The 16,168-nt window shown below is 35.2% G+C and overlaps 5 protein-coding genes across 5 annotated transcripts; 2 read left to right on the forward strand and 3 right to left on the reverse strand.

The window, feature by feature from the left end:
* Positions 1-130: 130 nt before the first annotated feature.
* On the forward strand, positions 131-2,668 carry PHYBLDRAFT_165761 (Zn(2)-C6 fungal-specific transcription factor; the record flags this gene model as incomplete). Its single annotated transcript, XM_018435301.1, has 3 exons — positions 131-146; positions 211-436; positions 481-2,668. 3 exons carry the CDS (start codon positions 131-133, stop codon positions 2,666-2,668), a joined length of 2,430 nt encoding a protein of 809 aa, XP_018293815.1.
* Positions 2,669-2,903: 235 nt separating this feature from the next.
* PHYBLDRAFT_59309 (hypothetical protein) lies at positions 2,904-3,560 on the reverse strand (the record flags this gene model as incomplete). Its single annotated transcript, XM_018440471.1, has 3 exons — positions 2,904-2,961; positions 3,067-3,295; positions 3,476-3,560. The coding sequence occupies 3 exons, from the start codon at positions 3,558-3,560 to the stop codon at positions 2,904-2,906; spliced, it is 372 nt and encodes a 123-aa protein (XP_018293816.1).
* A 2,194-nt stretch (positions 3,561-5,754) lies between these two features.
* PHYBLDRAFT_142772 (hypothetical protein) lies at positions 5,755-7,949 on the forward strand (the record flags this gene model as incomplete). Its single annotated transcript, XM_018430867.1, has 4 exons — positions 5,755-6,436; positions 6,506-6,569; positions 6,666-7,444; positions 7,507-7,949. 4 exons carry the CDS (start codon positions 5,755-5,757, stop codon positions 7,947-7,949), a joined length of 1,968 nt encoding a protein of 655 aa, XP_018293817.1.
* Positions 7,950-10,217: 2,268 nt separating this feature from the next.
* On the reverse strand, positions 10,218-10,842 carry PHYBLDRAFT_59311 (hypothetical protein; the record flags this gene model as incomplete). Its single annotated transcript, XM_018440472.1, has 2 exons — positions 10,218-10,499; positions 10,747-10,842. The coding sequence occupies 2 exons, from the start codon at positions 10,840-10,842 to the stop codon at positions 10,218-10,220; spliced, it is 378 nt and encodes a 125-aa protein (XP_018293818.1).
* Positions 10,843-11,766: 924 nt separating this feature from the next.
* Positions 11,767-13,547, reverse strand: PHYBLDRAFT_75851 (CYP5209 protein). Its single transcript, XM_018443102.1, has 2 exons — positions 13,165-13,547; positions 11,767-13,086 (listed from the first exon to the last, which is right to left on the reverse strand). The coding sequence occupies exons 1-2, from the start codon at positions 13,523-13,525 to the stop codon at positions 11,837-11,839; spliced, it is 1,611 nt and encodes a 536-aa protein (XP_018293819.1). The 5' UTR covers positions 13,526-13,547; the 3' UTR covers positions 11,767-11,836.
* Positions 13,548-16,168: the final 2,621 nt, after the last annotated feature.

Below are 16,168 nucleotides of genomic sequence, written 5' to 3' on the forward strand. Positions count from 1 at the left end.
TATCCTTGAATATATTTGATTTCATTATGTATGTATAAACACCCTTCATATCTTTTTTACCCTTAACAATTAAAGAATAAAAGAAATAAAGTAACCAAATTAAATCAAAATAAAGTGCACGCACCCGGGCATGTCTTGGCAACCAGGTTATCAGACATTCAATCCCAGACATTTATCTCATTTTATTTATTTTATTTTTTAAAAAAAAAGAGCGAAAGATCCTCCTATCAAAATCACCCCACGTTTCTTTACAACTCTACCTGCTGCGATGCAAAAAAATCCTCAAGGCTCGAAGCAGTTTCCATGCGAACGCAAGTTACTATAAACATAATATTCTAGTACCATTCCCTAACTCTGTTTCTAAATCGCACTTTCTTTTTATTGCAGAATGCCGCCGGCACAAGCGTAGATGTAGTTATGATCAACCATGCACAAGGTAATAGATTATTTTCATAAAACTGTACTCATTACTATTCATAGGTGCGACAAGTTTAATCTGGAATGCATCTACCATGAAACAATGACACCGAATGACCAGGAATACATCAAGGAGCTTGCCATGCTACAGGAAGTAGAGGTCCTTCAAGATAGTCTGACGGAAATGGAAAACGAACTACAGCAACTACGATCCATTAAACAAAAAGCCCATTCACCGATTTCTGTAACTACTACCCCTGTTGCTGCTACTGGATATAATAATGGTATCAGTATCGACTACCAACCTACCCAGCTGGCCAGTCCTCCTGCTTCGCCATTGGAAACTACCTCACCTCGGAAAAGGTCAAAAAAGGTCACACAAACGAAATTAGGTTTTAAAGTCGCAGTCGAAAAAAACGAACCCTGTGAAAGTACACCTTGGACACTTACAGTCACAAAGGGCCAATTCGAAATTAGTACATTTATCAAAACCCACAAAGACTTGCAAAATCAGATACAGAATATTGCATCTACGATCCAGTACCAATCAATTGTTCCTAGTACATGGAATAGTCACACTACTCCCAGTCCAGTCGTACCTCTTCTTCGGAAGATGGTCAATAAGAGATACAACAAGTCATTTATGGTAAACATGTCGCCAAGTATACTCTTATTGACTCAGGCAGGGGTACTGCCCCAGGAATCAAATCAGCATATAAATATCACCCTGACAACGGTGGAGAATACCACTCATCAGTTGCTTTATATTTACACTCAATGTCAGCACCTACAGCACCTTGCTATACATATACCTACCTTTATCTCAATGATTGCCACAGTCACCGAGACTGAAAACTGTTTACTAGTCAATGCATTATGTGCTATGATATGCTCTCTTCGCTGCAAACATATCCTGATGGTTATTCCAATGGAAGATTTGTGTGGCTACGGAGAATATTACTTTGAAAAGGCCCGAGATCTCTTGTCTGACAAATTTGATGAAGTCACCCTTGAAACCTTGGCAGCTTATTGCCTCATCTCATTATATAAGTACAAGACATCTCATTTGGAAGATTCAAACCACTATTGCTCCATGGCAACTCGTATGGCTAACTTGCTAGAACCTGAGTACAAAGATTCGCAAAATGAAGATGAGACTTTCAAGGGTCAGAAAACAATGTATTTTCGGCTCCGTCGATTTCTTGAGTATATTACTTCCTTGATCGAAGCATCATATTTTACATTCAAAAAGGCAAAACATTCCTCTATGAATTTCCATGAACGTTATCGTTCTGGGGTATATACCCCATACATCCATCGGACTGTGGTTGAGAGTAAGTTGGAGCCAGCCGAAGGAGACACACCTGAGGAAGTACGTGCGATCAGGATGCACAATACTGTCGAAGATCTTCAGAAAGAGATTATTTTTTCACTCAAAATTACCCAATCTTATGATTTACCAACATTTATTGAATTATTTGGGCACCGTGTTGAAGCAAGCATTCGAAAGTGGTACAGCAAAACACTTCCGGCAGAAGACAGACTGAGTATGCCTTTATTTGACAGCTACATTAGAGACGAAGTTTATTTTGCCACTCTCGAACGCGAGTGTCAACATTCTCCTATTCCATGTCTCACGACTCTTATCGCCTATCGAGAATATTTGGTTCTTTCTCAATCGTATATGCCAAAGGTGGTTTACGATGTCAAAAGATATGTTGAACACCTCAAGCATTGGCGAACAACTGGAGGAAGTAACTACACTGAAGATTGCGCCAACAACAAAATGAACCGGTGGATCCAAAAGGTGGCACACATGCGGGACATGATTGGATTTGATGGCACTCCTGAAGAATATCGAAATTTAATTTATGATGCCATGTGCCCATCTGCGCTATCTCTCGATTTTCCTATCTATCATATCTCTATCCACACCGCCATAAATACTGTCAGATTATTACAGTTTCTTCGAACGGCATCCTTCTCATGCTTCTTTGACATTCAGTTGGCTATGAACGCTTACAATATTCTTTTCAGGGCTTCTAGGCTCCATTATCAGCGTCCAGGCGATTACCACTCTACAATTGAATCTATTCATGCCAACCTTATTATTTGTTTCGCTATGATTCAAGACGAGTTTTACAAATGGCCACATCAGAGCAAAAACACCGAGAAAATGGAAAAAATGGAGAGGGAGTTCAAAGAAGAGATTTCGTCAGTAAAACCCGAAAAAATGTATCCATCACCATAAAAATGTTATGTGTGCATATATATATTTACAAAAAGTTACTTGCATTCATTTGTATATAAACCCCCCTTCTCCTTTATCTATAACTCTTTATATATATATATATTTGCTTTTGAGCAAACCAGAGAATTATCACCCCCTTACTCTTAATACTGTGAAGTATTTGGAATCTCACTATTCTTATATACATAAATAAATCAATTCATCAACATGTTTTATTATTATTTCAACATTTATCTTAACATTTTACATTCAAGGCAGAAACATCCGATAAATCGGATTTCACAATATTCGATCTGATAATGAATAAAGTAGTGGGCATATCAAAGGTTATTTATAAATAAACTAAGCAAAAGATAATACTAAAAAAATGCTATATTGTTTTATAGTATAATACATACTTTAATTCGATTATCTTAATAGGAAAAATGGGGTGTGCACGCAAGAAAATATGGAAAAGATCAAGTACCATAGAATTTTCCTTGCTCGTTATACTTTCTATTGTGTAATTATTGGCTGGAACTGTGTCAGCGTGAGGTACACTTGTGCCAGCCGTGTAACAATCTGTAAAATGGTAGTATTTTGGGTTCATTAGAAGACTGACAACCCTAGATTCTGGTGACGAAGAGACTAGAGATAAAGAAACACAGGATTATAAATATCAAATACTAATAAAAGGCTTGCAGAATCATAAGACCACATACGATAATGCAAAAAGCATGAAATTGCAAGACATTACGAGAATAAAAAGAGCGAGAGAGAGCGAGAGAGAGAGAGAGTAGAGCAATAGGAGATCTCCTTATTATAGACATAAAGTATTCGATGGCTGCTGAGGCTGAAGAATATTGAAGGATGTAAAGGTAGAGCTACTGATGCGGTACTGCAGTTGACGCATTTCTGCCCACTCGTTAAAATCTTATTAGGTCTTCTAATAATTCAAAGCTACTCGCGTACTATGCAGTCATTATTAAAGAGGAAGAGTAAAAATAAAAAAGAAGAGATATGAATTTATCGGTATGGTCGATTATTGATACAATTGATGGTGTAATTATAACAATATATGTATGTGTTTTCCATCAGATTATTGTTTAAACCAGATCAAACTATAATATACCCCGGTTCGGATACAATAGCAACGTGGGTTGGCTGGGGGAAGAGGCTCAAACAGCATGAGTTGTACTCTTGGACAACCGACTGACGGGTTCGTAAGTAAAAATAATAACAGTAGGATATACTCCATATATAGTATACTATTTACCATTTATATCCACGAGGAAGTATTTAATGTCCAAAATAGGTAAGTAGGAGTAAAGGACATTGATATAATTTGTGGTGTGTTTGTTGGGAAATCACTTATCCTTGACATGAAGAAGGATTATGATACCTCTCGGAACTGACTAACAGAAGCTGAGCTCAGAACAAATGCGTTAAAACAAATGTGAGATAGTAGCGAGCTTTTTAAACAGAGAAGGTCATGAAAAGAGTTCCTAAAAAAAGAAATATTTGTAAGCTATACGGCATAGTTGTCATAGCTGACAAATTCGAGGGGACTCTGGGTTTTATCAACGAAATATTCTGAATACCAAAAATAAACATATAAAATTTCGTTCTCAAGCTCCCCTAATGTAGTCTATATCTCATTTGTATGATTGGTAAGGTCCGTGCACGTAAGTTCTATGTGAGTCGAGAACAGGGCAAAATATATTCATCGTACCGGCTATTGGTTTATACAGAATATACCATTACTTTCTCTTTCGTCAGTTGTATCAGTAATCAATAGTATTAAGCAATCTATTGGCTATTAGTGTGTATTTTACAGTCAACATGATTATCAACATTGCTATTTACAATATAAGAAGAAGAAAAGAAAAAAAAAAGAAAAACAACAAGAGCAACAACAGGCTTGATATGTTAAACCACATGGAAATAAGGTATATTTTGTATACTACAAACTTTAGTAAATTTAAGCCAAGTTACAAGTGCTGTGGCTTTAATAGCCTTTTCTTTACTATAGGGCGCAAGCATATTGTGACTTATTGAATTTAGTTACATTGTTCCTCAGGAACAAAAGGGCTTAGTTCTGTGTACCATTTCCCGAGAATTTGGGTTATGACAAAAGAGTTGGTAAGCGAAACCTTCCAAAAATAAATTATATAGAAAAAAAAAAGGAAATTTTAAGACAGTCAAGTAAAATTGCTTAATCGGAGTAAATATTCTAAAGGTGTTATTATTATAGTTAGACATTTTGTCTACATAAATAGTACCTGGATTTTTGTAAAGCTGTTAATAGCGTGCAGTTCAATGCAAACCGAAAGAAGACGAAATAAGCAGCGTGTGCTTATGTGATATAGAAGAATTGAAATAAATGATTGTTTTGCAAAAATGGAAAAGAAAAGAAAAGATATAATATATTCAAGATATATTTGTGGTAATTTTCTTTCCAATAGGCTACACTGTCAATTTGGTTTTCCTAGTTTATACATATTAAAATATAATTCCCAGAATATATCAAGCTTAATAATAGCACTTTGTCAATTGTACAAGTATATATTTTGTGGTGTATTTTTATAACCAGTGCAGAAATTCAAGAAGAAGTTAATAGTTTAAGCAAAGTATTTCGTTCCTAGATATAGAACTTCAAGATATTAATTTGATTATGACCTTGACCTTACTATATCAACAAAGTTTGGAAATTGTATCTACTATGCTACACAATTAAGCATGAAGATTAAAAGCCAAAAAATAGATTTTCCTTGTATAACATATTTCCATATTCAGTTACTTACACAGTGTTTAACAATAGATATTTAGGCCTCTTTTAAGTATTGTTACATAATTCATTTTCCGTTTAGTAAAAATACATATTTTTATTTATCTTCAGGCCATATTAGATGCCTGCTGAGATATATCTTGTATTTTGGCTCATATTATATACTCCAGTGACATGGATTTGGATTTCTTATATAAAAGGCCGGCCTTGTTCTTTTTTTACCATCTTTACACAAGAATTGATCCAACTAGTGTCTACCAACACAAAACCAAAAAAAAAAACGGAAAGATACATCAAACGAAGAAGAAGTAGTAGTACTATGCGCTTTCTTCATCAACCACCAATCCACAGGTTGGGCCTGGACGTGCTTCAATTGATTATTCGTAAAATTGATCCATACTCTCTATCAGCACTGTCTCAAACCAACCGATTCTTCAATGCTCTTGTCCAGTGTGAGCTTAGTCTTCGTTCAGTTACTTGGAGACACCCGCCTTCACTCACAATCACGTCTAACGAACCTGTTATCGACAGTCCATCTCATCACAATACATCAACGCAATCCAGTAGCGAGCCAGAAGAACTTTGTCTGAGCATGACCCCTCCAGTTTATCATATGCGATGTATGGCTCGAGTAGGAACCAAAGTATTTATGCCGTTCATGACACCAGATCCTGTATGCTATGTATTTGATCTCATTACACTCAATTGGGAGCCGATACCCCGCAAAATTGTTTACTCTTGCTGCAGTCAATCTACGGACAAGTACCAGCCCTTTATCACAGCTGTAGCTGCAATAGGCTCCAAGATATATATGTTTGGCGGCCGTCAAGTCCAAAGCTCCACTCTTTCAAACAGCATGTATGTTCTTGACACCAATACCTTCGTGTTACAAAAGCTCCATTGTCGTGGAAATTCACCTCAACCCCGATTCGACCACTCTTTTGATACTTTGTACAATCGTTACCTTGTTGTATTTGGTGGTTTGTGTCTTGACTCATCTGGTAATATACATATTTTCCTTTATTAAAATTAAAATTAAAATTCGAGATTTGTAATAAACGCGTTACTAGGTGAAAATGATCTTTATATCTTTGATACCAAAACGGATATGTGGATTGAGCCTGGCTGCCAAGGGTAAGATAATAACTATACTTTTTATTGTTTAAATATTACAATCCGTTACACAACTTTTATATTGTATTTATTAATATTGATGTAAATTATTCTTAGTCAAATACCTTCTCCACGTTACGGTCACGCGTCTGTGATGGTTGGCGATGAACTATACATCTTTGGTGGCACTCAGGTTGAAGCCGATGGCAATATTGTGTATGATATGCTCTACAAACTCGATTGCAAAACCTGGATCTGGAGCAAGTTTGATCACCCAGAGGCCCAACGTTATCGACGAAAGATGTACAGAAACTCGCAAGATATATCTGATGCTGATTACCTGCCTGCAAATATGGATAGACAGATTAGTTTCTCTCTCGAAAAGGATTGCGTGATTGAAACCACAGGGAATCCTCCACGTGAACGTCTCCAGTGCTCTTTATTATATATATCAAACAAGTTAATGTTGTTTGGAGGCCAAACTATTCGTCAGAATAGAGAGGATACCAATGTACTCCATGCTTATTCAATTTGCTCAGTCGACATATTTGATATCCGCCATCGACATTGGTCCAAAAAGTACACTAAGCTAATAGGCATAGCAGATAACATCTACCCTCAAGATGTCTGCTGTTTCTCTGTCCAGGACATTTGTGATCCAAGGCTACCTGGCCAACGTCTGTTGGTTTTAGGGCAGCAAAGAGAGTTTGATTCACCTACTGCCTCGAGTGGAACAGGGTTCTCAGGAAGCTTAGGTGGAAGTATTTATGAGAGTGATTCCAGTCGCCACTCGTCGTGCATTTATGGACAGGAGACTTCTGGATTGAATACACAGAATAGTGCAGGAGGTACTCAGGATTCTGAAGACTGTTCTAATGAGAGTGAGTATACATTTGGTAAAATAAATTAATATTTTATTTTGCTAACTAATTTTAAATTTGTGATTTGTTTAATTTAGATCCTACGTGTGGATCCGGAAGTGTTTGCACTTGGTCGAGCAATTCAGCTGGTCTTGGACCACCAATTGCACATCATCGGTGCAATGAACGATTTCTGCGCTCTCCGTGTCGGCAGCCATTGGGACAAGGTGGTTTACGATTGAATTTATCGCACAATTATCGTGATAGTCGCCCAATAGCCGACTACGATGGTATTCTTAACAACAACAACAACCTTGAATACAACCCTGATTTTCAAGAAATCCACTGGGACTTTAGCGACCATTCTGCTCCCGCAACACCTACCCCAACTCAGTATGAGCAACCAAACTCGTTTGATCAGGGTACTTCCCAGCCGTTTTCATACAATACAAGCAATGAAAAGCAAGAAAAGGATGACAAGCATTATACATCGACATTTATGTGTATGACTCTAACCATTAATGAACAAGCCATATTCTAAACAAACCCAAAAAAAAACCCAAAAAAAACAAAGCCAAAACCAAACATATTGCATCTCCTTTACATCTTTAACATTGTTTATTAATACTACATGCCCATTATTTATTTTTATTCTTATTTTTCTTGTATACACAGCCTTCTTCTTGATCCTTAATTCTTTTCACCTTTTTTCATTTTTAAAATAGTACATATGCCCTCCTGTCTTTCTCTTATTTTTCTTTTACCCTTCGAAGTAACACTTATGCCTTTTTGTATTAACAAACAATACACAATGATAGAAACACAAGATATTTTTTTTTATGCTCAACAATTTTCTTTATCCAATAAAACGACAAGTTATGCTTAAATATGCTTATTTTTTGTGTTCACATTAAACGCGTATCTATTGAAATCATTATGACGTAAGAAAGAATCACTGCCGATTCTTGACAGCTCTATGGATTCTTGACAGCTCTACACACGTTTGGATGAGTACCAAAATGGGAAAATATAGCAATAATGCCATTCACCAGCGTACGAGGGAATTGAAAGAAAAATTACTTTTCATAGTAATTTATTCGATTCCGAATGGATATATTTGTCAATTCCCTAGACAATTACATGGTGTTTTTGACCATGTAATTGTCGAGGGAATTGACAAAATTTCTAAAATAAGGACTCTAGTTACAAAAAGGAATATACTAAACGACCATACTTTAAAAAGCTCATTTTATATAACCAAAATGAAACAAATCATTGACAAAAAAATAAAAATTGGCAATGTATTTTAGTAAATAATTAAAAAACAGACGCTGAATAACAATTGGAATTGTATATGACGTGGCTCAATTCACCTCGTACGCTGGTGAATGGCATAAATATAAATATAAATATAAATAATACAAACAACGTATGTTAATATGTTAATAATATTTCCAAATAAAGCAGAATACAACAATTTATACATATTAGGATTTTATATATATATATATTCACTACATATTAGTGCCAATTAGTTTCACACAAACTTTCCTATGTTTTTTTTTTTAAAAAAGAACAAAAATGAAGCAAGTTGTGAAACTAAAATCATGGCACTTCAGTATTAATTGCTATAGAGCAAAAAAGAATTTATCGGTGGATTCCCTTATTTATTTACTGTCCATCCAGTATACTTATCCTGGCTAAACTTGCCTTCTCTGTGCTTAACTAATTTAATAAACTTGTATATTGCCCTCGTTATCGTTTATAACGATGTTAACATCTTAAGAATTTATTATAATCTTTAGCGGTTGCGTCAGGAGTGCAAGAATTCATCGGTGCCATGTTGATCTTCATACTTTTATTGTATTTTTTTTTCAACTGACCAATGTAGGCGTATTTATATTTATACTTCTGAGTGTGTTTATGTTCCTGGATTATGAATGAATCTAGTTACAAGTCAGTAGCTGTCAAAACTTCAGCCATGAACAACAAGGGTGAATCTCGCATTAGTCAGTCATAAAAGTGGTGTCAATTCTCGTGGAAATGACTACATTAGAATGGAATCATGGGAAAAATGGTCTAACCAGCAAGATTATTCTCAAATAGGAATTACTAGTAATGTTATACTCATTGCAGGTAATACGTGGTCAAGAATATTAATATTAGTAATACCGACAAAGTACTTGGCTTCCAAGTGAGGATGAGTCAGGTGGCGGGACTGCTGGCTCATACAAATTGCTAAGCTAGGTAACCAAGGGAGGGCATCAGTTTTAGGCAGTCTACATACATTAAGTAAAAGAGGACCTCCTTTTGAATAGATGTGTGTCCAGGTACTATAGCAAAATAAATGACAAGTCTTGTTGGTGTTACTTTTTCTTTGTGTATACACACGTGTGTTGTAAGGACTGCCTTCGTCTTTTCTCCTCAATTCTTCTCGTTCTCTCTTCTCACTGCTGTTAATACTTTTTATTTACTAATAATAATAATCTGATTTTACATCAGCATTCTATTACATAACATATATGTTAGCCAATAAATTTATCTATTTGGGTGTAAGCACTATGGAAAATACAAGGACATTCATCTAATCATTTTCTCTTTTTTCTTTTAATTTGAAAGAAATTATTTTACTGCGGCAATCAATAAAGAATAATAGGAATATTAGATTAGCTCAGCAAGTAATAATAAATAATTGGCAAGAGCAAATTAAACATACTACTTTACTTATTGATAGATAACTGGTCCTTGAGAGTCTAAGCATTAAAGGAATAGGTAAATGCAATATATCCAAAAGAGTAAAAGATATTTTCTACTGCTTTTCAACCCAGACATCATCAAGAAGAAAGAAAAGGAAAAATGTAGATAAAATGAGTTTTCGCTCTTGGCACACAAAGGACAACGTATTTCTGTATGACCTTGAAGTACATAAAAAGAGAATATAATCCCATGATTTTGGGTCTAGATAATTAAGTTGAGCACCAATATCAAATACGATTGAATTACTCATCTCTTCACCAGAGTTACAGACAAGTCCCTCAAGAGGTGGGTATACAAAGTACCGGTACGGAACCGGCCCAGTGATCCGATATAGCTAGATATCAATTGGTATTCTGTATCTGTCTGTTTGTGCAATTAGAATGCAAAAACTACACTTCTAACTGGTTACTTATTAATATTGGATTATATAATCTCTAAACTATCCTCCCCCTTCCTTCGTCCTCTTTACTTTTTTTTAGGTATTATTATTGTTATTACTGATAGAAAGCCACACTCCATATTCTATAAATTATACCAAAATAAATGTACACAAATAAGAATCCTGTATTGATTTCTATTACGTTTGAAATCGTATTGAAATATAATCCTCTTGTTTTGTTTAGATTATAGTCACAGACCCATTTATCAAATACGATCGATCTAATACCTCTTGACATTGTACTCCCATTAACCTATCAAGTGTTCAATAAAAGTTATTACCCAAGGAAATGTGCTACACGGGTATTTGTTACTATACTTTAAAGTGTGCCTTGAGTTTGCATTAGTAACTTGATACCAAAAAAAATAGCTCCAAAGGGGCTTCTATCTCTTTCCCTCATCCTTTTTTCTTTTTCTTTTTGTGATTGAATTCAGTGGTTTAATTGGTCTAAGCAATGTACAATATACAATGTACATAGTAAAAAGGAAATAAAAGAATTATATTTACTGAAAAAAGAAATATTTTATACAATCGACAAAGAATATTGCTACACTTGTAATTGTAACATTGATTCTTTTTCTTTTATATCCTGTTAACTAAAAAAGCAGCTACTATAAAAAAAAGGTGTATAATTAAGAGCATCCACAGCGGTCTGGGTAAAATTAGCAGTGTATAAAAAAAAGCCCTGGATGTTTTTGTGAATTGTTCAATTTAAAAAGCCGGTAATTATTATTGAGAGATGATCAGTTAAAACATTTAGTTAAGCAATCTGCTGGGGATAAAACATTCTAATTTTTTTTATCTACATTTAAAATATTGTTAAATTTACACAGACCGCTGTGGATGCTCTAATATGTATAAAGCAGAAAGTATTTATATAGTTTCTTGGGCTGAACTAAAGATCAAAGAAGTATTTTAAGGATAATTTTTGGTAATAAAAAAGTAATTGAAGCCTATTGTGTATGTATGTATTGTAAATGACCAAGTTTTATTTTATATTATCCAAGTTTATTTATTTATTTCTGGACCAAGATAAAATAAAGCAAAAGGAGAAAAAAAGCAGATAAAAGGCTGCTTTTATTAAGAGCCACAGACAGTATTAAGAGAGAAATAGAAGAAGTAATAATTAATAGCATTAAAAGTAAAATATTAGACATGTAGGTAGATAGGTATAAAAGAAAGATTGTTCGTAGAAGAATATAAATTAAGGGCAATGTCGTTTCTACCGACATTTATCGACTAATGAACTTGATTTCGTCTCCCTTTGTCTCGGTTCTTCCAGTCCATGACCAAATATTGCTATGATAGTCTACCTTGACATTGGCATCACCGCCCTCCAGCTTGTAACTCTTCACTAGGCGAGCAACTGTGGCAGCCAACATACGTTCACTTGCCTTCGCACCCTGGCACTTGCGGCGACCAGCACCAAATGCCAAATGATCTCGAGCAGGCATAAACTTGTTCTTTGACTTTTTGTTATCATCATTTCTTTCTGTTCTCTTATCCAAGATAGACACCGACTTCTTTTCTTTCACCAAAAATCGGTCAGGGTTGAATGTGTGTGGCTCAGCATAGTATTGTTCGTCAAAGTGAATTGCATCCAGATTGGCAATAATTTCTGTACCATCGTCAATACGGAAAGGTTTGTCCTCTCCATCAAGAATATCGTGCTCAACTCTAGATGTATGGGAATACATACGCATAGGAGGCTCAAAGCGCATCGACTCATTAATAAGAGCTCCGATCAACGGCCAGTCATCCAGAGTACCCTCCTTGTCCTTCACACTCAAAACTTCCGCATAGATGCGCTCCTGCAATTCTGGTAAGCTGGCAAGACGCTGAATCAAAGTGAATAGTGCCGAAGACAGGTTCTTGTAACTGTGAAGGGTGATGTGTATAAGGTTGACGATCACTTGATCTGCCGTGAGTTGGGCTGGCTCAGGGTCGTTCTTGGAAGGAAGAATGGTCAACAGACTCTCTGCAATGGTTCTAACTTCTACTGTCTGGTCGCCACGGTTAGCAATAAAAGGGCTGGTCCACTCTAAAAACACCTCAAGCAGATCATTACGCTGAGCAATGGCAGTCAAGCTTTTTCTCATCAAAGCCAAGAAACTGTAGGTGCTCTGGATGATATTGATAAAGTGACCGTACTGATACCACTTGTTGGCCTGGATAGCCTCAATCTCCCTGCACTTTTCTGAAATGAGCAACATTGTGGCAGGATCAGTGTTAGTTTGACCAACGACAATGGCCAATGAGGTGTCCATTGCAATCAAGTTCACTAATTGGCGCAGATGTTCAGCATCGATCGGCTTGCCATTCTTGCTAGATTTTTCAAACTGAATTCCCTGAGAGAGCTTTGCTGCTTGGGCAGAGAAAAGTCCATCGAATTTGGCGATGTAGGCTGCTCCAATAATAATAGCGATTGCACGGCGAATACGGACCCAGTAAATCTCAAAAGGTGCAGCAAAGACGGTCTTGCCTGTGAGTTTTGATATTAGTTGTGGCTTTCATGATTTAGGTACACACACACACACATGTATATATATATATTACTTACCAGAGTCGGTCATGAGTACCTCAACACCATCTCTGATAGAACGGGCAGAGTTATTCTGTTCGAGTCTCACGAATGATTCTTGGACCAGACTGCCACTGTTGAGTACAACCATACGCTTCTGACCGATCTTGACCGAGATCAAGGCTCCAAGTTCCTTTGCCCAATCGGTAAATGCTCGGTACTGTCTTTCAGCTACTTCATCATAGGCATTCCAGATGTAAGGCTGATTAGAAGGGCTTGGTGCCCAGGGGTTTTTCGGGGTTCCGTCTTGGTTCTTGCCATCCCAAAGTACACCGGTCATTAGCTGGGATATGAGCCAACTGAAGGCTGTTGCGGACAAGATTGATACTGCACTTCCCATTTTAATATTGGTATTATTATTCCTTGAAATGTAAGAAGAATATAAGGAGTAGTAGTAGAAGAAGAAGAAGGAAAAAAATTGTAAAGGCCTTGTTAAGGACAGATGAATTATTGACTTTATACAGAATCCAGATGAAAACTACATAAATGGACTAAACTTCCATATGTAGTATTTTGGTTGCCAAATTACTAAACACCGCTTATCACTTGGATTTTTCTTCTTGTGGGTAAGGAGAAATGAAACTCCAATATTATGACTTCCCAATTTTCGTCTGCTGTTACGTTCTTTTTTTTGGCTCTCTTCTTTAAGGCTTCCTAAATGATTACTGTTCCTTGTCTTATTAATTAATTATCTCGACCAAATAATATATTTCTTTTGCATTATATATATATATATATTTTTGTAGATGTTTAAGGAATAATCGAAATAAAGAAGATAAAAAAAAACTACACCTAATATCCTGATGGTCTTGTTCCGCACAAACCACAGGGGACCTGTGCAACGTAAGACTTGAGATTGCCCCAATAAAGACCAGGATCCATAGGCATCTGTACAACTCTAGCTGAATTGCACCTTTTTTTTTTGTCTCGTGATTCTCATCTGTTTTTTCTATAAACCAATGGACCATCTACAATATTAGAGCTAATCTTTACTATCTGCCTTTCTGCTTTTTTCCTTGAATACATATATATTATTCTGATCTGCAATATATATATATATATATATACACTTTATTTTGACACACCTGATAGTTTTTATATTGAATTTACTTCCTTTTTAAGCTGCTTGAACTGTATTTTAGTGTCCAGTACCAAACCTTTTGTTGATCTCAGAATTAACATTGACCGTTTGAGTCGAACCACGTCTTATTACTTAATCGTATATCTATATCTTTAAAAAGTTGGAACATATATTAAGACAGTCTGGTCTGTTCATATACCAAAAAAAAAGTGCTACTTAAATGGGACTCTTTACACACACACACACATAAATACATACACTTTAATTAGTTATAAACCGATTATGTAACATCAAGGATTACAGATGTCTACTGCAGATCAGTAATAATTGTATTGAATTTACAATCAGAAACCACTTTGGAGTGTATTAATCGTAGGATCTATAATTTGAGCCATGATATGTCTTGTTCTTCTTTGTTTTTGAACAACATGAATTCACACTTTAAATCTAATCAGTTGGCATATTGTATAAGCATTGGCATTGTGTGATAGACTGTTGTACAGAACTTTTTTTTTGGAGACTGATACTTACTAGGTTTAATTATGCTAGAACCTTCTAATGGAGATTTTCAATAGAGATCAGTAAAAAATAAAAATACGATAAATCTTTCGATTATCTCTTGTACACATAGTATTATAAAAGCTTACTAGTGGTTTAAACATTTCAAAAAAGAAGACTTGAATATTTTATTTTGATTATTTTCTTACGTTCTTAATGTATAGAAGTTCTAGTTTGTAGTTAATGTATCAGGGCTCTGTTGGCGTAGAAAGAGAGATAAAGTCAACTAGTTTAAGCCAGAGAATTGACAGTATGAATTTCTCTTTAATTGGTATTTTATTTATTTTAATTGAGAAAAAAAGGGAGAATTTCAATTACCAATCAGTTCAGAAATACCATCAGACATATAAACAGACACAGGAACAGACACAGAAAAATATACGGCCACAAAAATAAACACATAGGTTTGGGACTAGAGGTTACGGTGCCTTTTTTTTGTGATCATTAACTTCTGAAAATCTGGAAATTGGAAATCTGATATCTTATATTAGCGACCTTAGTGCATTTTTGAAAAAACCAAATAAATTGCTTTATAAGGAAATTTAAGCTATTTTTTCAAATTATAACCTTAAATCAAGTGTAACCAGACAAGAGAAATTTGAAAAAAGGGGTCTCTTATTTTTCAAATTTTGCTTGCTAAGAGGGAGGTTTGTGCAATTTTGTTTTACCAATCTCTTTTCCAATGTACTAATATGGACAGAAATGTCTTACCAATTTTCTGAAGTTTCATTTCCATATTGAGGTCCACGTCACGGTCGGGAAATAGAATGCAGCTAAACTAACGAACATTAACTTGTATTAACGGTTAAGTTGATAGTCTGGTAATGCTTGGTCAATCAATTGACATAAACTATATTGTTAATTCCAGAATCGGTAATAGAGTGCGTAATATATATAATCCAAATATATAGTTTTTAAAGAATGACATAAAAGAAGTCATGTTAATATAATATCTACATTGTTAAAAGTATATTTTTTAACATATTTTACTTCTTCTTCCTTTGAATATATCGTTAGTTTAGCAGTTAAAAATAACCTTCAATTATTGGCTGAAGACACTTTGTAAAGCCCAAATTGGGCTTACAAAATTTTTGGAAAAGGTGCCCTTTTGACAAAATCTTTTTTGGAAGTATGAGACAAACTATTCCTTTTTAGGCGGGCAATTTCCTTTTTAATTTTGTTAAGAAAATTGCACAAACCTCCCTAAGAAGTGTGTTTTTTCAAATTTGCAACCAATTATATTCTTTTAATTTTTGTACTAAACTGCCTTTAAAAAGTATTAGTAGAAGGAAATGAAATTATTTAATATTACCGCTTGTAATTTTAGTCATATTACATGTCCGA

The sequence above is a fragment of the Phycomyces blakesleeanus genome, assembly GCF_001638985.1.
Source record: "Phycomyces blakesleeanus NRRL 1555(-) unplaced genomic scaffold PHYBLscaffold_6, whole genome shotgun sequence".
Classification (NCBI taxonomy): Eukaryota; Fungi; Mucoromycota; class Mucoromycetes; order Mucorales; family Phycomycetaceae; genus Phycomyces; species Phycomyces blakesleeanus.

Bases quoted from the DNA above. Each gene is read 5' to 3' on its own strand.
- PHYBLDRAFT_75851 (XM_018443102.1), bottom strand. From the start codon at position 13,525: ATGGGAAGTGCAGTATCAATCTTGTCCGCAACAGCCTTCAGTTGGCTC. The intron at 13,087-13,164 runs GTAAGTAATATA...CAAAACTCACAG, and splicing joins GGTACTCATGACCGACTCTG to GCAAGACCGTCTTTGCTGCA.